A 24,042-nucleotide genomic window follows, 5' to 3' on the forward strand; every position below is an offset into this window, starting at 1 on the left:
GTCGCAACTTGCGTCCTAGTATTCACCGAGTCATCAAAGTACCTAACGGCTCCGTTACTGGAGGAAAACGCAAGAAAATTATTTAAGTTTAGTTTTGAGAACTTCGGAATGTTTTGCTCAAGTGAGATTAAAATATTGTAACGCAATCTCTTAATTTGTCACACGGCTTCTAATGTCTAAAAAGTCTTTCTCTCTCGCTAAACGATATAAATACTTTTTTTTTTCGCTGCAGACTCAGCCTAATCAAGTGTCTCTATAAATACTTTGTACCTCTGCACTATTTTATCATAGATTATTATTCATTCTCTAAACATCTCGTGCCTTTGAAAATATGCTGAAACTGAAATCATGCTTCTGGATGCGCCTTACACTTGTCTTCCTCTTATTATTATCGAGTTGTAAATCTCGCCCTCTTGGAACTCCAACTACTTTGAAGAGCTTTCCAGCCCAAGATTCAAGTTATGGAGCCCATGCTAGTTATTGGAGCTGGGTCTTGGAATTTCAAGAAAGCCCACGTAAACCTGGAAGACTTACCCCTGAAGGTCCAGACCCAAAGCATCATTGACAAGCCCGAGAGAAATTTGTGTTTTATGAAAGGACAAATCATTTACATATTATAGGAACTAAAATTAATAAAATATTAGAAGGATTAAACTAAAATAACAACGATAAAAAAAATTACAAGACCAAAAGTCAAGAAAAAAAATGACAATATTTCGGAAATCAAAAAACATTTTAAGCCAGAACAAAACGTATATATAGTTCCTTAGGTGTTATTGTATTGTTTTCTAACTAAAGTTAGAGTTTTCACTTCAATAACTTATTTTTTTATGAAAACTTCTATATTTTTATTATGTGACCGAAACGAATATCTGAATTGAAAAATAAAGCAAACTTTTAAGTATAAAATTATATCAATATTTTTATTATGCGACCAAAATGAATGGCTAATTCTGATTGAAAAAATAAAGCAAACTTTTAAGTATAAAATTGTATCAATATTTTTATTTTGTCTTTTCTCAAAATAATAAATGATGGTACTACACCAGAAAAGATGCAAACCAAACCATGCATTAAGGTTAAGACAAGGAGTTAGTTATATTTTGGGATAAGCGAATTGATTTAACATTGAGGTTGCTACTTGCGGAGGGAAACGAATCATATTGTTGCTATGTATTTGTAAGATTAATTTGTGCCATCCAAGTAATTTTGTAACAGAAGAATGAATTCTATAGCTAAATGGTGTTTGAAGAATAGCAACATATATATTTAATAATTTAAGTTTTACTATAAAAATAAAGGTAACTACGTAATTTGTATAGTAAAACATGGGTGTATTTAGGGATCAATTTTAGGTGGATCAATGGTAGTGAATCATAATTCTTAACCATAATCCTGTTATTATAAATTTGTTCACACCAAATTCCCCAAACCGTTGCGGCAACTTCCCCGACCACCTTCGTCGTTGTCGGTTGGCGGCGACATTTTTTTCTTTCTTTTTCCTTCCTTACCTCCACCTTGTCTCTCTTCTCTCTAGCAATCTCTTTAGCTTTTTTTTTTTTTTTTTCCTTTTCCCTCCCATGACTTCTGCCATGAGGGGTTGATGCCTGAATAGATCCACACCAACACCAATGCCCCGGAAATCTTGCATCTGTATTCTCTTTTACAAGTTTAGGCATTTTTACCACAAGAGGAGCATGGAGAGAAATTTGGAGCAACTAATGTTGTTGTGAGATTCATAACGGTTGAACCCATTGGAGCCTTGCCTAGATTTGTTTCCCATTGTGATGGTTGTTGCTCTTGTTCTTAATCCATGGCCTAGATTCATACCTAGATGTGTTTGCGAGTGATAGAGAGACGAACATCAAAGAGAAACAAAGATGGATAGACAACAATGAAATGGAAACATGCCGTGGCAGTGCCTTCGCGGTGGTCCACCAAGGCGTCGTCGTTGTCTCATTCCTCTTGACGAACTTGGCATTTATGTTGGGGTTGTACTCGGTAGGCCTAGTCGAGCCCATCTCCATTTTCAGCTACAAAGAAATGGAACAAGAAATTAGGGTATGGTAGGGAAGGGAATGGACGAGTGCTCCTTTGGGTTGGTAAATGTGGCTTTAATTTGTTAGTTAGCGCGAATGGTGCAACAAGGACATATAAGGGGATGTCGGAGAATGGAGGGAGGGGGGAGGCAGTAGTTGCTGTCTACAGTGGAGGAATATTCATAGAGAATAGAGAGGAGCTGCGAGGGGTCTGAGGTGGGAGTCATGGATTTTGAAATGCCTTCAGTGAAAAGAAGGATGATCGAAGAAATTTGTTGGGAAGAGATTGAAAATAAAGTGTAAACTGACCCATGATACTACATCAATCTAGCGACTCACAATTATTACCTTGATAGGTGGTCCACCAAAACGATGACCGTATTTAGGTACACAACTTATTTAAATACTAAATTACATTTTAGTCTCTTAAACATCACAACTATATGATTTTGGTTTTCCTAAGGGGTATATTATGAACTATTATTTGTGGGCTTTGGATTGACTTAGGGTGTATAATTTTATTGTACACCCTTTGCATCCAAACTTTCCCCTCTTAAATCAAATCTCCCTCCCTCCCTAGCAGTCTAGCTCCACCTCCGTCTCCGATAGCATTGGAGTGGGTGCATTTAGACTTTGATGAGGTCGAGTCGATGGGTGGTGCAACTTGCGACGATGGAAACACCATCTTCAAAAAATCCTCTAAGACTCATCTTCAATTTTCAATTCAAAACATAGTAGTAGTGTGTATGATTCAGAGTCATAGATAAAGCAACTATGTTAAGCAATGAATCTGTGCTTTAACGTTTTGGTGAGGAACGAAGGAGATGGGTTGGAGATGATTATATAGTAGCTTTTGTGTGTAAGAGATTACTAGAGAGAGTCACTAGAAGTGGTGGAACGTCACTGGAGACGGTGGTGGAGCTAGACTGCTAGAGAGGGAGGGAGAGTAGAGTTAAGAGGAAAAGTTTGGATGAAGAGGATGTATAATAAGATTATACACCTTAGATAAATCCAAAGCTCACAAATAATGATCCATAATATACCCCTTATAAAAGTGTTCCACAAATAATCATACAACTTATACAAGTGGTCCACGGAAGTATTGATCTCCATTTAATATTTAAGCCATTAAATTGTTCAGAATGGAATACATCCTTTGCATATATAATTGCATTGTCCAATATCCATTACTATCATAAAAACACTAATTTAGCGCAAATATGAAAACAACAATTAAGCCAATATAGTTGGAGTATTTTTCTTTAAAACAGTTAAGAGTATATTTTTATGTCATTGTAGTTTAAATACTGTTTTTTTAGCAGTTACACTTTATCTATTCACTATCATGTCATATACAGTTTGTCCTATAAACTAATTCTATTAAGTATTGAATAAAATCTGGGTAGAGGAATAAAAAAAATTAGGATAGAATGAAGGAGATTTAACTTAATTAGTTAAATAAAAATTTATAAATTTTCTGACATTATCTTTAATTTCTACACATAAAAAAATCAGGATAGAAGGATCTAATTTTAAACGAAAAAAATATTAAAAAATGTTGATGCAATTAAAACTTGAAAAACTAAAACTGTACCATCATAATATCAAAGGGATTAAAAATAGCATTAAGTCAAATTTATCTTACCCATTTTGCACCAAGGAAAATGAGCTAAAGAATTTATAATATGTATCTTTACAACATGACGATACAAACAAAACGTCATGCAAAAGCATCGAAATAGCGTCTAGTCAAACTTTTCAAACGACAAAACGTTCTTTGCAACCGTGTGTATCATAGTGATGGATGATGATATGTGGAAACCACGTTAGTTTGGCACATCAGTTATTTGTCTTCTAAACAATAAGAATGATGGTTGCATGGTGCATGAGCATGCATGATATTTGGATGGTTGGCTTTATATGTATTCATTCTTTAATCTTTCTTATACTAATCAATGTGCCTTTATATGCCAATTTGCCTTCTCTTTTGACAATGCATGTATTTAATTGTGATAATTACCAAGTCACAAGTACAGTCCAAATGACTGCCAATTTGGAATGGTAACAATGGTAAGAGTTAATTCTCATTCTCTTTATAGATGCGAGCTTGATTTTTCCTGTAACTGCTAAAGTCTTATAGATTTAATGACATTTAAGGACTAGTTAAATAGTAAGAAACAATTTGCACAAAAAAAATAGTAATAAAAATAAAATTATTTACAATCTAAGCTTATGGGTGAACCTCTTCTAACATATCATTGTATGTAATGCTGTAAAATAACAAAAACAAAATAAAACTTCTTGTATGTAACATGACATTAATATTTTATCAGCATTTCTCCAAGTCTTCAGACATATATAAGGAAAATTATTACTCCTTAAACTTTACTTCCCAATTGTAGATACTTCAAATTTAGTTTTATTCTAATTATTCCTTAAAATTTAATTTTATCAGCATTTCTCCAAGTCTTCAGACATTTTTTTTAAATTTTTAATTAAAAATTTTATTTTCTTTAAAAAAAAAAAACTGAGTAAGCCGTAAATGTTTTGCATTAAGTATTGTCATCCAAGGCTACTAGTAAACTCATGAAATTAAAGTTTATGAAATTCACATTCACAGAAGCTCAATATGGAAGGATGCCAGTCTGTTTTTGGTTGTTATTGAAGTGATTTTTTTTATCTGCAAGCTATTGAAGTGTATCTAAACACATATAATACTTTCTTCTAACAACAAACTTTAGACAGTTTTCTTTTTGTCATATTACAAATTCTAGGTGATGCTGAGGACTCATTTGACCTCAATTAGCTAAACTTCAACCAGAAAATTGACTTCAGATATCCTGCCAGTACGTACTCTACTATTGTCTCCATGCCATATCCAAATGGCTCTATTTCATGTGAATTCTGAGGCCATAGAATATGTATCTAGCATTCTACGTACAAACGCTTCATATTGGTTCATTCACATTCAAGCAAAGAAGAAAATTAAAAACTCCTTTACAGAAATAACATTTGACAGGCCAATAATAGACATTACCCAACACATTGTTTTCTACAGAGAATAGCTACAATAAAAGGAAGATCCAAATACTACAGAAAAGGCACAATAACCCCTAGAAAAGGCACCCCTTTTGTAATGTATCATTCTATTACTACAGAAATGACTTCAGTGGGTCATTAGGGTCAATATCAGCAATAAGTGGGAGATCAACTGGTATAGATTCTAGACTCAAGCCTTCTTCTCTTAGCTTTGTGATTACTTCCTCAAAAACAACTTGATTGCCACTTTGAGTAAGATGCAAACCATCACTGCATTTAAGTTACCAAAATCATAAATTCATATAAAAACCAAATATATAATCAAAATCAATACTCAAACTCATTCCATTCGGGCTCTTTTTCTCTATCAAAGGAGCGAATTTCTAAATTTTCATATGTAACACACTATTGGATTCATAATTATAGAAAACAAGAAAGGCAATTGCATATAGAGAAATCAGTGTAGGCTCTAATTATCCACACTATACAAACTAAGTTGTAGGAAAAATCAAATCACATTGTTTGTACCATCAGAAGGTAACTAAATTTTCAGTTCAGTAGTCTTTGCATTTTTAATCAAACCATACCCATCAAAGAATGACATTCTTCCAATGCAAACTCTACGAAATTGGCAATTATGGCATAAACTTGAAAAACCAATTCAGCAATGAAAACCTCAATACTCTCGTAAAATTATAGTACGATATAACACGACACAATTAAAAACACATTCAGTTGTATTACAAGACAAAGCCATCATGTTTGTCAGCATTTTAAATATAAGTGGTAACTATAAACTATTGTCAATATAAGTGCAAGATATAAATTAAGAATTTAAGATGCAAAAATATCTACGATGCAAGTGAAAATATATAAAGGTAAAAGTTTTGTGAGACCGTAGATATTCTTTTTTCCAGTCAGGGTACTGTTGCATTTTGGTCCAGAGATCAACCACAGGGATTCCACATTCTCCTGCCACAGCAATGCAAGCTCTAGCATACTCACCAGCAGCTTCATTTGTCCTTTCAGGAAGACCCTGTGGATTTTCTACATATGGATATCTGCAAAAGATTTATAGAAATTAACTCATTCGATCGAGTATTATCCTCTATCGTATTGTATCTCTATTTAAATCATATAAACGGAGAAAATCTAATAAAAGCAGTGACAATATGAGGAACAAAGGGCCAATAAAATAGTACCTACAACGTGCATCCCCATCAATTGGAGGAGGTGTTATAAGGAGAACAAGAGTTGTGGGCCATCGCTTCTGCATTTCAAAGGAAAACTTGCAATATTTAATTTTAACATCTATTCAAGAAAACTACAATTAAAACAATACATTGATTTGATTTTCTTCTTAAAAACAATAAAAATCCTCCACTGCAAGGAGGCATTTGTTTCAAGATTTCAAGAAAGATTCCCCAAGAATGTGGGCTTAAGAATATCATATTCTCATTTTTTATACAAGTTTTATAAAATTATTATCAGAATGGTTAATTCTCAGGAAAGTTAAATATTGAAGGCATAGAAGCATCAAGCACCGCTTTCATTTCTGTGCGTATTTGAAAGGACGTTTATAATATTGATTTCAAATAAAATTAATTTAAAAATAAGCAATTTATGTTTAAATGTTTCTATCTTAAAAAAAATAATGTATAATTTTCAATCCAATACAAAAAACTACTTTTGATTACTTCTCCCTAAACCAAGGTTTTAAGGAAAAATTAATTTTTTATCCGTATCTTTACTAAAATCACATCATACTTTCGACCATAGAACCAAACACGAATTCATTTTTCCAATGTCGAAAGGTACAAGCTGATTCTAATCTACCTAGTCCAGAATATGTGAGGGGAAGGCTTCTTTTGTTTTGGTGTAATATGGGTCTTGCTTTTTTTGAAACTTTTATCCCAAGTGCAAATAATGGATAAAATGGAAGTGCATTTATTGGAGTAAGACAAAATAGAGAAAATGTAACAGAGATCTTCCATATGCTATTTGCTCGATCCAGTAAAGCCCAGAAGATATATAGTAGCGTTTCATAAACTTCAAAGCACAACGTCCAACGTTGGTCTCGTGAACAAAGAGATAACTTGCTCTTGAGCTTTGCTATACACAAGATGGCTGAATGCCCGGATCATCTAAACGACAAAGAAATTAAATGTTCTCAAACTAAATTTCTAAAATAATTAGAATGCCCCCCTTAACTAAATTTATTTTCCCTAAAAAAAAAACTATTTATTTCTGTCAATCAACTATGTGATTAAAAACACTAATTATATTAGGTTAGGACCGAGTTTTTAACAATTTAATTTTTCTTTAAATTTTTATTTGTTATGTTCTTCTTGAATAAATTATTGTGTATCCATGTCTTATGCTTTTAATTTTTCTTAAATATTTTATTTATAAATTTATGTATTTCTTACACTTTACGTGAATTTAAAAATATTTTTTTATGATACAAGGTATTTATAACTTAGATTTAGTTCCTACAAAAGAGAACGTGCATATAAAGTTTTAAAAAAACAAAGGCATTTTCACACTTGAAATACCCCTTATAAACTTATTCAATTTCAATGCAAGGACAAATCCATCCTTAGTTTATTACTTTACACATCTACACATCTTATCACATTAGGAATTAAATTCTTATTACTTGTACTCGATCCATAACAAACTAGTAGCATCTACTTTTCTCTACAACATCCTTTCAAACTTTTGCCGATGAATATAGTCCATACATTCATTATACATATGTATCTTCCCATATAATAACTAAAATACTTAATGTAACACATGTAAGCATTCATTAGACCCGTGGGCCTCGCAAGGAGAAATAACCGTCCTTCTCGAATGTGGGGCAGATGATGCCTTTAGTCTGTTAGAAGGAGAGATTATTGTATGTTCATATATAGTTTCAATCTATTTTATATAACTTATAATTATTTTTTTTATAAATTAAAAATTTAATTACATATCAAATAAAGATTAATCAAGAGCATAAACACGTAATAATTAATCCTGTAACATGGAAAGATGATGTCTTAGTCCTTAAGGAGAGGCACCAATTCTTCTGGTCCTAAATGTGGGTCTTCCCATATCACGCTACCATTCCTACCAAACAGCTCATGGTCGACCAAACCGAATAATATAATTGCATGGGAGCCAAAGAAAGACACGAGAAAGAAGACACAAAAGAGTTTAGGTCGTGAAAACAACGTTAGGCTCCCTCCAACTAACCCTTCCCAGTTTCCCCAAAAGAAAACCAATTAAAAAGTTGCAAACTTTACACAAACATCTCGTGCAAACTCCACTCCAATAGAGAGAAAAAAAAATAATGCAAAGAAGAATCAGGGTCCCTTATGACAGCGTATCATAATGGTCAAGTGGCAAACACAACAACCACACTTCCCATGCCCACGGCCACGCACGTGTGTTAGCTGAAACCACCTCTGAAATCTCAATTCTCAATTCTCCCCATTCAATTCGTGAAACCCCACAACCATATTTGACCAGAAAATCATCATAACACTCGACCCCACCAAATGACAAATAATTAACCCTTTCGTGACATGCAATATACGCAACCAAAGCACGCTTATCACAAGAGTCAAAACTTTATATTAAAATATATATAAACTTTTCACGTCACTGAAAAACAGTAGTATCACTGTGTCAGTGACCGACCCTTTTCCGGGTTTCAACACCCTACAACCGCAACTTTTGCCTAATCATTTTAATCTAAATAAACACTTGCTGCAAGCAACAGAGACTAATTTACCTTGAAGAAGGAAACAATGGAGTGAAGATTCTGCTTGTATTCATGAAGAGGTACATGTTGAAAAGCAGAACATCTATCTGGAACACAAGCGTCGTTGGCCCCAAAGAAAACAGTCAAAGCAATTGGTGCTGTTCCGGTTCCACCGTCAACGCCATGTGACCCAGGGAAAACCCTCTCCAACACCTTCAACGCCCACCGTGTGTTGTACCCGCTGTAACCTCTTAGCACCACATCAGCCTGAGACCAACAACCCCATTTGCAAAAAACGTAAACTTTACCTTAAAATTGTCGACAAAAACAAAAACAAAAACGAAGCACTCATGGGAATTAACGTGGTTGGTTAAAGCTACAAGGAATAAATACCGTGCGAGAGAAATGGTGGGCGAGAGAAGCACCCCATCCACCAACTGAGAAAGATTCTTCAGTGATGGAATCACCGAAGAGATAAAACTTTGCCCTTGTCATGTTGGGGAAGACTTTTTTTCGCTTAGGGAAATGAAGGGGTCTGAACTTGACTCACTCTAGAGTGTGCTTTGGTTTGGTTTGGTGGATGCAGGTGAAGAAATGGATGAGTGGAGAATGCAGATTCGATTGCGTTTACGCTGCTATGCTATGCTATGCTACGATGTTGATGCAATATTGGTCATTAAATAAAGCTGACAATCATTTTTAGGTTTTGGTGGAAAAAGGCTGCAAATATTTAAATGCACCCAATTCATTGCATTGCACTAATTAAAAGGCATGTGCTGACAGAGACACTACCAGGGGGCGGCGAGCCGACAGGGACAGATGGGGCTCCAGCACTTCCAATTTTTAACCAGCAGAAGGAAAAACAAAAAGTAATGAAAAATATAGAATATCATGGATAAATATCGAGTGCATATGAACCATGTATTTACTGATAATTTAATTCGTAATTATTTTTGTCATAAATGAACTAGATACTTGTCTTTCTATCAGAAGATCTTCTATTGTGTTAAAGGATTTATTATTTTTAATTCATTGTCGAGATTTAAGATGCATGAGTGTCAAAGAGTGAGAAAATATCTAAAAAAACACTTCAACATTAAAGTGAAAATTCGACTCAAAACTATTAAGAATATAGAGGAAATATTTGAGATTGAATTAATCTTCTTATCCGACAGATTCACTCATTTTTATACTAGCTTTGCCGAGCTTAGAGAGGGTCTATGGGCCTTGTCATATCCTAATTATTAGTTGCATAATACTCTTCATAATCATGTTTAAACACCTAAAATTGAGTGATTATTCTTAAGTAGGTATAATGATAATAAGCATAGTCGAATAGTATTTGTTGCTGATACATGTTGAAAGTTGAGATATATTGTTCAGCATACATAGTCGAAAGATGTGTTTTAGGTGTATTAGGGTGTGTTTAATTTGTATTTTTATTTTTTGTTTTTATTTTTTGAAAACTATTTTTATTTTTAAAAGATTATAATTCTGAAAATATGTTAGGTTTTATTTTTTATTTTTTGTTTTCAATAAATAAAAATATTAAAAATGTGTTTTTAAAAGAAAATATATTTGTAGATTTGCTAAAATTACATTCTTTATTATTGTGTTTTCATTTTACCTAAAATGAGATTCCTGAATTCAACTGAAAACACTGAAAATGAGATTTGATCGTTTTTAGTTTTTGATTTATTTGAGAAAATATTTTCACTGAAAATATTTTTCAAAAATTTAACTAAATACATTTTCATCATCATTTTTTATTTTCAATAAAAATAAAAAATAGTCAAACCAAACATGCCCGTTAGACATTCTTTAAATGAATACTTTATCCGGAATAATAATTTTTGGAACCTGGTCACCACTATATTCTACTTGAAGTCACTGTGTCGTTAACATTGCACTTGGGATTGACCATAACACAAAATTGTTTTCGCATCCTGCTGCTTTCGTGCGTGTGACTGTGGTCTTAAAAAAAAAACTATCTGAGTAGACACATACAACCTAGTCCATGTTCTAGGTAGCTTCTTTATTATACATTGAAGTAGGTAGTTTTTCACAGCAAATTCTCAAAATTTCTATGCAGGTGTGTAAATTGAATTCTTTTTATCTCTTTCATTTTTTCTTTCTATTACACATAGGAAAATTGTACAATGTTCACTGTGGAATGAAAATATATCAAACAATGTCAGAATATTCTTTTATTGGTGTTTGTTCATGTTTAACTTTATTCTACATTATCTGGCTGATTTTTTTTTTCGTTGAGATCGGGGTGTCCTTAATCGAAACCAGAACTAATTTCTTAAAACAATCTATTTAAGGAGATTATGGTTGTATTATATCTAGCTTAATCCATTTGCTACACCAATTTTGATTTTCTAAATTAGAAACCAATGCTAACTGACCAAATTTTCTTTAATTGTAAAAATTTATATAGTACTTTTCATATCAAAAAGAAGAATACCTCCATTTCGCAAATAAATTGGTTATTGGCGTACGTTGAATAAAAATATGATTATAACCCTTTGTGGAGGTTCACGATTGTGTTTGGCCTCTATTATTTTTTTTTTATTGGGACTCTATTTTTTATACACTTTTGTTAATTCTTTTGATATTTTTATAAAAATAATTATATTTAATACTTTTTTATTCAACAAGATAGAATATTAGCAAAATAGTGTTGTAAGATGATTTACTTTTTAAAAGAATAAATAACACATGAATTCTCATTAAATAAAAAAAAATTATTTTTTGAATAATCATCTTAAAATTGATACTAATAATAATTTTTAATTAATTCACAATGTAATTTTTACAGTGCAATAGTGCTTGCTATCAACCTCTATTTAAGTAAGATTCATTCAAGGTTGGTACAATATGGAGTCCAACCCAATCTTATCAATTGATACACGCCGGCCTTGAAACAATTGGCCCAATTACTGTATAAAAAATAATTGGGCCAATATCAGGTTTTTTTTATTATGACCAATAACAGTTTAAACTACTGGAAAACGAAACCTATTAAGCCCGTTCCATTCTCCGCATTACCGCTCTCACCATTCTTCGCAGCAAACACGAAAAGGTTCTTTCTAACCTCCTCAGTCCTTATTCCACTTCAATCGCAATTATTTAATCTAACAAATAATTGAAATCGCGATTGATTGCAGTGATCGAGATGCTGGGGAAGACGAGGAAGGTTTCGGCGCGTGGCGAAGCCGTGGCGGCGAACTACGCCTTCGGTCCCTCCGAAGATGACGTAATCATCAAACACAGGCTTCTCACGCGCACCACCACCACCAGGGGTGACCCTCCCTTGAAGAAGCTTCAGAAGAAGTTCACCACGTTCGTCTCCGAAGTCGACAAAGACGAAGACATCAACTACAACGACTGCGAGAAGCTGGCTAGAGCGTTTCTGCAGGAGCTGACGACATTCGAAATTCCGCTTCTGAAGAGCAAGGCGATTGTGGAGGCGAACGTTAGGGAGAAGGAGAACTTCAACGAGTTGAAGGAGGAAATGAATCGCCAGATCCTGCTGGCGCAGTCCGACATTGAGGATCTCAAGAAGCAGCTTGAGGAGAGCAAGGTTGAGAGGAGGCACAAGGAGGAGTGCGAGGCTATTAGGAAGTTGATTGCCATGCAGCCCCCGAGATCCGAGACAATGAAGGTTATTTCGGAGTTGGAGAAGGAAATTGCCGCGTTGGATGCCGAGAACACGGCTGGTTCGAGGTTGTTGGAGCTCAGGAAGAAGCAATTTGCGCTGTTGTTACATGTGGTATGAACAATTCTGAAGTCTGCTTATACTGTTATGATATGTATGATTGTTCTAGTCTCTTTCTGAAATGTTGTGCTAGTTTAGATGCTCGATCTTGTTAAATTAGGTCTAGAGAATGCAACCTTTGTTATGAATTGTGTGATTATAATGAGAAGGGATTATTGAAAATTGACTACACTACATATTAGTCTGTTATTTTGATTATGATTCAAATGACAACAATATTCAGTGTGAAAAACTACGCTTGCTGAAAATGTAACTGCCTCATTCAATTCAATAGTCATTGCATTCTTATTCTTACTAGTTACAAATAGTATGTTAAGAAATTACATGCTATTCTTTGAGGCGGTAGGGGGACATGTATAGGTGTAGCTTGTTTAGTTTGGATCTGATTTTTAGAATTAGAACTCATTTTGCAAGTGAATAGCCTGGATTAAAGCAGGTGGATGGAGAAACAGAGAAGTGGAGAGAAAATGAAGCAGCAAAAAGAATGTAAAAATAGATATAGAGGACATTATGTAAACAGTAAAATAAACAAAGCGTGTGGGGTAAGATAATATGCCCTTGAGCTCACATCTAAGACATGTTTGCAAAAGGTTTGAAATGGGAAGGGTGGGCCTGGCACTAATTTTGGGTCAGTAGTGACTGGATTAGGAATGGATGGTTTGGGGAAGACAAATGAGTTACTTGTGCAAATGGACAGCTGGCAACATGGAGTGAAGAAGGAATAATTGAGGAAGATTTGTCTAAGAGGGAGGGGGTGAGGGGCTGAGTGAGGGTAGACAATCATTATGTAGTAAAATTAAGGAGAGAGGGTTTGGGTGGCTGTATTCACTGGCACCTGGGGAAACCATTGTGTCTCTGTTTAGGTTTTACTATTTTCTTACTGTTTTCTACAGTTTTCTGCATTTGTATTTCAATAAACCAGACGACTACCTCTGCATTTCAAGGAGCTAGTCCCCTAATATTATTAGTTGGTTTTCAGTCTGTAACATAAGTCCAAGTTTGACACGCCTGAAGACTAAAATGTGTCTTAAACTCAGAAAATCAATGTATTTGAAAGGGATAGTTTAAGCTTATAAAACAGTGTTTGAGGGTTATTTGATTGGGGCATTCAACAATTACATTGATGATTAGGATGACATTGTCTAACATATACATACATTAGCAGGTCTGGCCAGAACAAGTTGTAAATTGTAATTTTTAAATTTATCATGTAAAATATGCTGATAATGAAATCATTCTGCAATATTTTCTCTTTGGAGTTTATTACTCAGGACTTAAGTGTGAATGTCTTTTAATTCTCTATTTTCCCTTGGTATTAAATTGTGACCATGCATGTGTTTTTCTCCAAAAATGACCCATATTCAGCATTTTGAAAGAGTTCCAATCTCTCATTCTCATTCTTGATACATTTCAGTTATTGCCTGTTGCCTTTTCTTGTTTTTATTTATTGACTTATGGAATGAAAGATTTATATCTCTGTTATGCTAACTTTATTGGCAGTGCAAACCGATGATACACTTGAATTTAATGAGTCTATAGTGTTTCAGCGAGGCTCTTTTGTTCAGGAATTTCTCTATAAGTTTGGTATTTCTATTTGTCTATTTTTTCCCATGTCACATGAACTTTGTTCTTCAGTATGTTGTGTTTCATAGCTGTATCTTTTATGAACTGTAACCATTGTGATTTCCAAAATTCTGACAGGTGTATATCTAGTTCAATATCTGTAATTGTTAACCGTTACTTGACATAAGACTATTGTCAGTGATATTGTCTGTTGTCCTCACCGCCAATGTTTAACTGTTGATGTTAATATGTATTCTGCTTCCTATCCTTCCTGCAGGTGGATGAGTTGCAGAACACAATAGAGGAAGAGCAAAAGAGCCTTGTCGAGGAGATGAGAATGGCAACGGAGGAGCTTAAGAATGGGATGGTAGACACAAATGGGGGGGCCGAAGCAATGGCAATTGACCAGTAACTAGATTGAATATCAGTCTTCCTGTTGTAACATTTCTTACATCTCAATCATGTTTTTTTTTTCTATAGTGAGTAGGAAACATACGAAAATGAAACATCAGTATTATGCTAGTGCTTAGACCTTAGTAAAACTAATGCATTTTCCCTAAAAAAAATGGAAATACTAAATGCATTTCGATTGGATTTTTGTATCAAATTTTGTCTAGCCATTCCTTCATTATAGTTAGGTTTTGTCCACTCCATATTTTCTTTTTTATTTGTATGAGTGTACCTCTATCTAAACCATACAAACTGGGGTATGACAAGTTTTAGAAACAAGAGTATACATTTATATACTACAACAAACAAGCCAGCACGGTCAAGTTACTCAATATAAACTTCAGTGACAATACACATCTCAATTTTGTGGTTGTAATTTTTACAGTAAAGGTATTTTTTCATAAATGTTAAAACTTTTTTTTGATTGGATAGTATTTTAACATTTATATGAAAAACGCAATAGTAAAAGTTAATATTGCCTTTTAATAAATACTATCCAGTAATAAAAAATACCCTTGCCTTTGTATTATCAAATCGAACCTGAATAGTCTCCAATTTTAAAAAACCGCCGGAGAATCTTCACTTTAAATATTTTGTTTTGTGAGGAAAAAAATGTTAAAAGTATATGATATAAAAAAATTTCAATCATTAGATTAATAAGTAATAACTAACTGATATGCCTAAATTGATTTTTTTTAATAAATTATGCTATAGCTTAAAAGAAGCTCTTATCATTAGTTTTAAAAGTTATTTTTTAAAACAATTTCATACTACTCATTAATATCAATTTGTCTCCCAAAATTTATTAAAAAAATATTTCTAGAACAAGTATTTAAAAAAACAATTAGGATTCTCATTCTTTTTTATGTTTTCATCTTATTTAACACTTCCTTAACTATTAAAAATTGATCTTTGCGTGAACCTGGGAAATAACTAGAAACAGTTTTATATGTGCCATTTGTTGTCGACACTCTGACCCCGTGACCTGGTTTACTTAACTTGGCTCCGGCGATGTCAATGAGAATATGAACAATGGAATATTCAGACCTTTCTTCTCTTCACGTGGCTTCTGCACTTCGTTCATCTCACCTCATCAACCATTTCCGCAAAACCATGACTTTGTTCCTCCCTCTACTTTGTTTTCCAATGCTCTGCAGCATTACATTAACTCCGAGACTCCTTCCCACGGCCAAAAGATCCATTCCCGCATTCTCAAATCTGGGTTTGTTTCAAACGCCAATATTTCCATCAAACTACTTATATTGTACCTCAAATGTAACTGTTTGAGATATGCACGCAAGGTGTTTGATGATTTGAGGGATATAACTTTATCTGCTTATAACTATATGATTAATGGCTATCACAAACAAGGCCAAGTTGAAGAGTCTCTTGGTTTAGTGCATAGGCTTTTAGTGTCTGGTGAGAATCCTGATGGCTTTACTTTTTCAATGATTTTAAAGGCGTCTACTTCTGGGTGTAATGCTGCGTTGCTTGGTGATCTGGGTAGAATGTTGCATACCCAGATCCTCAAATCTGATGTTGAGAGAGATGAAGTTCTTTATACTGCACTGATTGACTCTTATGTTAAGAATGGGAGGGTTGTTTACGCAAGGACTGTGTTTGATGTGATGTTGGAGAAGAATGTGGTATGTTCAACATCCCTCATCTCTGGTTACATGAATCAAGGGTCTTTTGAAGATGCTGAATGTATATTTCTGAAAACGTTGGACAAGGATGTCGTGGCATTTAATGCAATGATTGAAGGCTACAGCAAGACGTCTGAATATGCCACGAGATCTCTTGACCTTTACATTGACATGCAAAGGTTGAACTTTTGGCCAAATGTTTCTACGCAATTGGTGCTTGTTCCATGCTTGCAGCATTTGAAATTGGGCAACAGGTACAAAGTCAGCTCATGAAGACACCATTTTATGCCGACATAAAAATTGGCTAGTGCCCTTGTAGACATGTATTCCAAATGTGGAAGAGTTGTGGATACTCGAAGAGTTTTTGACCACATGCTTGTGAAGAATGTTTTTTCATGGACATCTATGATTGATGGATATGGGAAGAATGGGTTTCCTGATGAAGCACTCGAGCTATTTGTAAAGATGCAAACAGAGTATGGCATTGTACCCAATTATGTGACACTCCTTAGTGCTCTCTCAGCTTGTGCGCATGCTGGACTTGTAGATAAGGGTTGGGAGATCATTCAGAGCATGGAGAATGAATACTTGGTAAAGCCAGGCATGGAGCATTATGCATGCATGGTTGATCTGTTAGGTCGAGCAGGGATGCTGAATCAGGCTTGGGAGTTTATCATGAGGATTCCTGAGAAACCGATTTCGGATGTGTGGGCTGCTTTACTTAGTTCTTGCAGACTCCATGGTAATATAGAGTTGGCAAAATTAGCTGCAAATGAGCTTTTTAAGCTGAATGCTACTGGAAGACCGGGGGCATATGTTGCACTATCTAATACTTTGGTAGCTGCTGGGAAATGGGAAAGTGTAACCGAGCTTAGAGAAATAATGAAGGAGAGAGGAATATCCAAGGACACTGGCCGAAGTTGGGTTGGAGCTGATGATGTCTTTTAGTTTTTATAAAAGGTGCAAAGATGCACGACAGCATTTTTTTTGTTAAATGAGATTATCCCTCTAGATTACTTCTCTTGCTTCTAACAATAATGTAAAGTATTAATTAAAATATGAAAGAAATGTTTGATGAAATGGAGAGGCAATGGTGACCTTAGGAGGAAGTTGCTGAAAGTATGGTTCAAGGAGGTTAATCCCAACTGACCAAAAAGAAGAAAAAACATAATGCAGTTACCGGATATTTTGGGCAAAGGTTGAGGGCAAGTCCGGCTGCTCAGAATTGCAAACAACTATATAATTTATATATGTGTATGCATATAACCACAATCTCAATCATTAAGGTGGTGTTTGATTTGATTATTTTTTGTTTTCATTTTCAAGAAGTAGAAAATGGTGATAAAAATGTGTTTGGTTGGATTTCTGTTTTCATTTTCAGTGAAAATATTTTTCCAAACGAACCAAAAACTGAAAACAATCAAATCTCGTTTTCAGTTGAAATCAAGAACTCATTTTGGATAAAATGAAAACGCAGTAGCAAGGAATATAATTCTAAGCAAATTTAAAAATATATTTCCTTTTAAAAACGTATTTTTATTGTTTTTATTTCTTGAAAGTAAAAAACAAAAAGTCAACCCAAAATTTTAATCTTTTGAAAATGAAAATAGTTTTCAGAAACTGAAAACAAAACATAAAAACAAAAAATAAAAATACAAACCAAACACACTCTAATTTTTTCAATCAATATTTGTGTCAGACAAATGCGAATTTTAGGACAACTTAATCTGTTCATCATATTCGTATGGCAGAATTGCCATTAGTTGATTCATATATTTGATTAATTATGTCCATGAATGTAAGGAATTTTTCATTTCCACGATGAAAAAAATTACATTTCTCGTTCTTGTATAAGACTTTCTGTCATTGTATTTAGACAATCATGTGATTTTAAAATAATTGTTATAAGAATTAAAAGAAGACAATCATGTTTGATTTATTTATTTTCTATTTTTATTTTCAGAAAGAATAGAAAACGGTAAGAAAGATACATCTGGTTAAATGTTAGAAAACATTTTCAAAAATCAACTGAAAATAGAAAACGAATAAAGTTGTTTTCTCTTGTTTTCAAGAAAATTAAAAACACGGTTACAGTGCTGTAATTATAACAAGATCGTGTTTTGTTTGCCACTCTATTTATGTAATAATAAGCGGATTAGTAAGGAAAATAGCACAAGGATCTAAATCTTTTGATGGTTATGGACTTTGACTTCATTTTTTTTCTTTTATGAATAATGTTGTATCTTCCTACTAACATATAAAAAAATATTAAATACATAAATGTATCTGTGTGATGAAATGAGTTATTTCTGGCAACCATATTCATGAATAATGTTTGTTCTTGCATCCACATTTGGCGTTAGTTTAAAGGTGAGAATAAAATATTTGATTTTAGGTAGGGTAAGCAATCAACAAGGATTAGAAGCAGCAGTGGAAGCAACGGCTACTTTTCTGAGCAACGCTGTGAAGCCAGTCATTGTGGGAGGGCCAAAACTAAGGGTAGCAAAGGCACAAAAGGCCTTTCTGGAGTTTGCAGAAGCTTGTGGATATCCAATAGCAGTTTTGTTGGCCCCATCTTCAATGGCTATAGCTCCGTTGGATACTCATTGTTGATAAAGAAGGAGAAAGCCATAAAAGTGCAGCCTAATCGGGCGACCATTGGCAATGGTCCTTCCTTTGGCTGGGTTTTCATGGCTGATTTCTTAACAGCATTGGCTAAAAAAGTGAAGACCAACACTGCAACTGTGGAGAATTACCGATGTATCTATGTCCCACCAGGCATTCCTCTGAGGCGAGAGAAGGATGAACCACTTAGAGTTAATGTTATATTCAAGCAAGTTCTATTTATAAGCTCCTTCAAGATTTTAGATCAAGAAGTTCTTGGCAGGGATTCGAATTGGAATTCTCTACCTGTTGTTACTTTGTTCTATAACTAAGATTTCATTCTAAACTTGTGTTTTCTTTTTATGCTTAAGAACAAGATAGTTGTCAGCATTTATTATATCTAGGCTTAACTTGAACATTATGAGCTCCACATACGGGGTTGTATTTATTTGATTGAAATCATCATCATGGTCTTGCTTACCAACTGATTTTAGCTCCAGTAGTTTTCATCTATCATGGTAGTAACTGCATGACTCCTTAATCAAATTCATCATGCTAAAACCATGTTAGCAGTCTTCATAAATAGCTTCATTGTTTGTATACATCTGTTAATTGTGATTGGACTAGAATTGTGAAACATTGCACAAAAACGGGGAACATAGCAGTTTCAGATGATTCACAAAACTTTGCTAAATATGGGACATTATTTACTTAATTTCAATCAGATTAATATATTTAAGCAAGCTTTATCTTTTAGGCCAGTAATCGTGTTGAACAGGAACTGCTGAGCGGAGATACTGCTGTAATAGCTGAAACTGGAGACTCATGGCTCAACTGTCAGAATCTCCGTCTGCCTGAGAATTGCGGCTGAGTCATTAACTATGACTGCATTTAGCATTATGCTAATTGAAACTTTTATATTGTTGGAATAAACATTGTCAAAATTTGAATTCCATCTTTCAGGTATGAATTCCAGATGCAGTATGGATCCATTGGTTGGTCAGTAGGTGCTACTCTTGGATATGCACAGGCTGCAACAGACAAGCATGTAATTTCTTGCATTGGTGATGGCACTTTTCAGGTTAGTAAGGTTATAAGAATAGAAACTATCTGTGTCCAGAATGCTAAAGATAATATACAACTGTTTTTCTTTTTAATTAAGTGTTGACCTAGAGTATGAAATTTTGTGCGAAATTGAAGTAATGCCATAAACAATGGCTGAATGTTTGAAATAGTACCTTTACTTGGTCATCCCTTCTTTCTTCCTCTGCCACAGTATTGACTATTGTTGGGGTTATGTGTTGTTGGTTCGTATTTATCGCGCTAGAGAGAGAGCCCACAGAACTTGCTTCTATCTTTTTATTAATCCCTTATGTAAATTGCTTCATTCTTTGGTTGTTTGCTTTGAAAAAGAAATTGTTTTTGTTTTTGTGTTTAAATATTTGTATAGAAAATGATAAAAAAAACATTTTTTTTAAACAGAAATAGTGAAAATGATGTAATATTTTTATAATATTTATTAAAAATAGACAAAATAACAAATGCTTTCTTAAACTAAACAAGTTTTTGTATATTTTTACTGTTTAATTGGGAAAAGAGAACAAAAATCATGAGTAGCTAAAAAGAAAATCCTTCATTTAGGGAGAGAGAGAATACGAAACAGAAAAAATTATTGAAATGATAACTTATATTTTTTGTATTGAAAATTTAGGGTAAAATAATATCTCAATTTTCTAAGTAGGAAAAATCTTCATACTTAATTATATTCACCTTATTCTAAAAAGGAAAAATAGTTGGAACTTGTGACTTGCCATCTATACAATATGTTAGGTATTTTACTCAATTCAACCACTCCTTAAAACTTTTATACCACTAATTTTTTGAATTGTGATTTTAAATATATCTTGTTGCGAAATAAATAATTTAAATAGCCTTTCAGTTTCTTGTGACCATTGAATTAGACTTTCTGCGACATATTGACGAAAAATGAAAGAATTAAAATCGATATCGACACTATATGTGGTGGATGTGGTTTGTAGTTGGTAAACCGGTTCACTAATGATAAATAGGATTTGGAACTTGTGACTTGTCATATACAATATGGTATCTTTTTTCCTTAAAACTTGTATTCCTCTAATTCTTCGAATTGTGATTTTACATATATTTTATTTATAGATAAATTATTTTAATAGCCTTTCAATTGTCAATGACCATTGAATTTCTTTTGGTAAAGCAAAGAATGACCATTGAATTTAGACTTTCTTGGATATACCGATGAAGATGAAAGAATTAAAATTGGGTGGTGGATATGGTATGTAGTTGGGTGAACATTTACACATTTGATTTCAAACATTCTTGACTTTATAAAATTAATTTAAATTGGATTTGGGTTTAAAATCAAGTCATTTATTTTTTTTAAAAAGAAGTTTATAATTCATTGCTTAGCACAAAAGCTACGGATTTTGTTTGTTTGTTATAATAAAAGTTGATAGCATTTTCTTCTATTGGAAAATTGGCAAACATTTTTTTTTTTGGAAAAATGTTTGAAAATCATAAAGCCAACTAGCTATAATAATCGTCCTAAAACCTATACATGCTTTTGAAAAAATTGTGCAGGAATTAATTAAATACGCCTTAAATTGCACATTTGCGAGCAAATAAGTGTGTGCTTTTGATAAGTTTAATATTTTTATCATAAAACTTTTTAAAGATATTTTGAAAGTCATCATTATAACTTCTAATTTCTAAAGCACAACAAATTTATTTTTGAAGTTTAAAATTTTAAATTATTTTCTAAAATTTTTATAATTTAAAAATTATTTAAAATTTTAAAAAAATCTTTATCTCATTTTTTTATTTACCAAAATAATAAAATAAAAGACTAACTTGCGTATGTAGATCAGAACACCATGAAAGTAATTCAAATAATTTTTTAATGAGTAATGATATATCATCTTTTAATCTTGCTAAAAAATTATAATACTTTATAAAGAAAGTATTACCCCAGAAACTAAATATGTTTAATGCCTTACAAATATAAAAATATTTATATAAAACAAGAGAATTAATAAGAAAAATGTTACGGAAGAATTCATATTTTTTATAAAAAATTATTCTGGATTGATTTACAAGCTAAGAGTACATTAACATTTCAGCAACTTTTTTCCAATAATATTGGCATAGAGTACTTAAAAAATTATTCAATAAATTGTGTTTTCGGTCGTGGGTTATTTTTTTTGTCCTGTAATTTAATGTGTGTTAAAGGTAACCCTATGATTATATTTGAATTAAAATTATATTTTTTTGGGATTCCAATACTCAACTACAAATTCTAATATACAAATAACAATAAATTATTACTTTTAAATCTTTGAGATATGAGTATGACCTATAGTCTATCAAAGACTTTTATATTTTGGTTTGGCATAGGATCTGATAGCCTTCTTCGCAACAAATATTTAATATTTTATAGGATTTATGGGGTAGAAATGTAATAGGAAAGTTAAAGAAAAAAAAAGTTAATCAAAATAATAAGGAATATAAAAAGGCACATGAGTCACACCTTAATTTGATTATAGGAATAAAAGTTATGAAGTAGTAATGTGTAATCAAAGTATGATAGTTTCAACAAAAAATTAATTTTATCCAAAAAATAATATTATATATTGGTACCCAACAAATAACATAAATATATATATATAGGCCGACCTATTAAGCTTATAAAAGTTTTTAATAAATTTAAGCCTGATCTATTTAATTTAATGAGTTTTTAAAAAAAATCTGAACTTATAGAGAGGGAAGATTAACCTTTTTCACGAGTCTTTATTTTTTGTAAGACGTTGTCTGTTTTTAATAAAATAGATGCTTGTTTTTCACGAGGGAAAAAACATTCATGACTGACTGTGAAAGCCTGACAGGATCCAAAGTATAATGTAATGAGATGATGCCGATATATATATATATATATATATATATATATTAATGTTTAATCTGAATGATGCCGATAAGTCATTGGTGATAGGCGTTTTAGGAACACTGGTCAATTAATTAACAAATAATAATAATAATAATATATTTTAAGTCTACATAAATATAATTTTATTTGATTTTAGTTCTTATATTTTTTTTTGTTATTTTTAGTTCTCTAACATTTTTCGAGTGTTGTTTTTTAGTTCTTAATATGAATTATAGTTAGTTTAGTGTGTTTTTTTGAGGCATAGTTAGTTTAATGTTGAAAATGAAAAATACTAAATAAGATAATTAAGATAATAATAAAATATTTTAAAATAAGATAATTAGATTATTTTAAGTGCGAAATAACTCAATTAAATAATGTATTCATAATTTTATTTAAATAAGATAATTATATATAATATTTTTATCTTAATATATTTATAACATATTTTTATTGTTTTAATTTTATTTTTACTTTTTCATTCAATAATTAATTTTAGCATTGATTTTTTTTAAAAGACACTTATTTTTAATATTTTAATTTTAATACTATAATTATAATTATAATTATAATTGATTGTAATATAATATTATTCATTTTTAATATATCACAAACAGTGCTTTTTCCAAAAATAAAATAAAAAAATTATTAAATGTGCTTTATTTTTCTAAAAATTATTGATCATAATATATTAGAAATTATATTTAATATGAAAATAATAATCATTACTTTTTTTCTTTTTCTATCCTTACGTAATTCCAAAGTAATTTCGTTCATAATATGTTAAATACCTTTTGTACTAGTCATTCTTTAGACATAAAATGATAAATGCATATAATTTATTATGTAATATAAAATAAAAATTATATGTGGTCACATTCTTTAATAATATTCTCTTAACAAAAAGTAACGATTAGGTAATAAAAGTAATATAAAAATTACTGTTCGTAATACATTAAATTTTTAAAGAATAACAGAATAAATTATATATAATTATCTTTTTTTATAAAAGATTTATTTGAATTACACAACTAAAATAAATCCATTTATTTTATAATTGAGTTCTTTCGTCTAATTGTAGAAAAATAATCATAAAGACCTAATTAATTTCTTAACCCAATATTGCCATGTCTAGTTTGCATTGAATATTAGCACTTCTCTAAGTCCTATTTTAACCTATTTAAGTCAATATTGTCACTTATGCGCAC

The 24,042-nt window shown here is 32.2% G+C and overlaps 2 protein-coding genes and 1 pseudogene across 2 annotated transcripts; 2 read left to right on the plus strand and 1 right to left on the minus strand.

Annotated features, from left to right (window-relative positions):
* Positions 1-4,935: 4,935 nt before the first annotated feature.
* LOC100815803 (GDSL esterase/lipase At5g45920) lies at positions 4,936-9,572 on the minus strand. Its single transcript, XM_003545972.5, has 5 exons — positions 9,226-9,572; positions 8,863-9,099; positions 6,281-6,348; positions 5,975-6,139; positions 4,936-5,348 (listed from the first exon to the last, which is right to left on the minus strand). The coding sequence occupies exons 1-5, from the start codon at positions 9,325-9,327 to the stop codon at positions 5,192-5,194; spliced, it is 729 nt and encodes a 242-aa protein (XP_003546020.1). The 5' UTR covers positions 9,328-9,572; the 3' UTR covers positions 4,936-5,191.
* A 2,268-nt stretch (positions 9,573-11,840) lies between these two features.
* LOC100305782 (uncharacterized) lies at positions 11,841-14,795 on the plus strand. The gene is made up of 3 exons (NM_001249667.2): positions 11,841-11,920; positions 12,006-12,610; positions 14,457-14,795. Exons 2-3 carry the CDS (start codon positions 12,014-12,016, stop codon positions 14,589-14,591), a joined length of 732 nt encoding a protein of 243 aa, NP_001236596.2. The 5' UTR covers positions 11,841-11,920; positions 12,006-12,013; the 3' UTR covers positions 14,592-14,795.
* Positions 14,796-15,563: 768 nt separating this feature from the next.
* LOC100779631 (pentatricopeptide repeat-containing protein At1g28690, mitochondrial-like) lies at positions 15,564-17,355 on the plus strand (annotated as a pseudogene).
* The last annotated feature ends 6,687 nt before the right edge of the window (positions 17,356-24,042 follow it).

This window comes from Glycine max, chromosome 15 (assembly GCF_000004515.6).
Source record: "Glycine max cultivar Williams 82 chromosome 15, Glycine_max_v4.0, whole genome shotgun sequence".
Taxonomy (NCBI): Eukaryota; Viridiplantae; Streptophyta; class Magnoliopsida; order Fabales; family Fabaceae; genus Glycine; species Glycine max.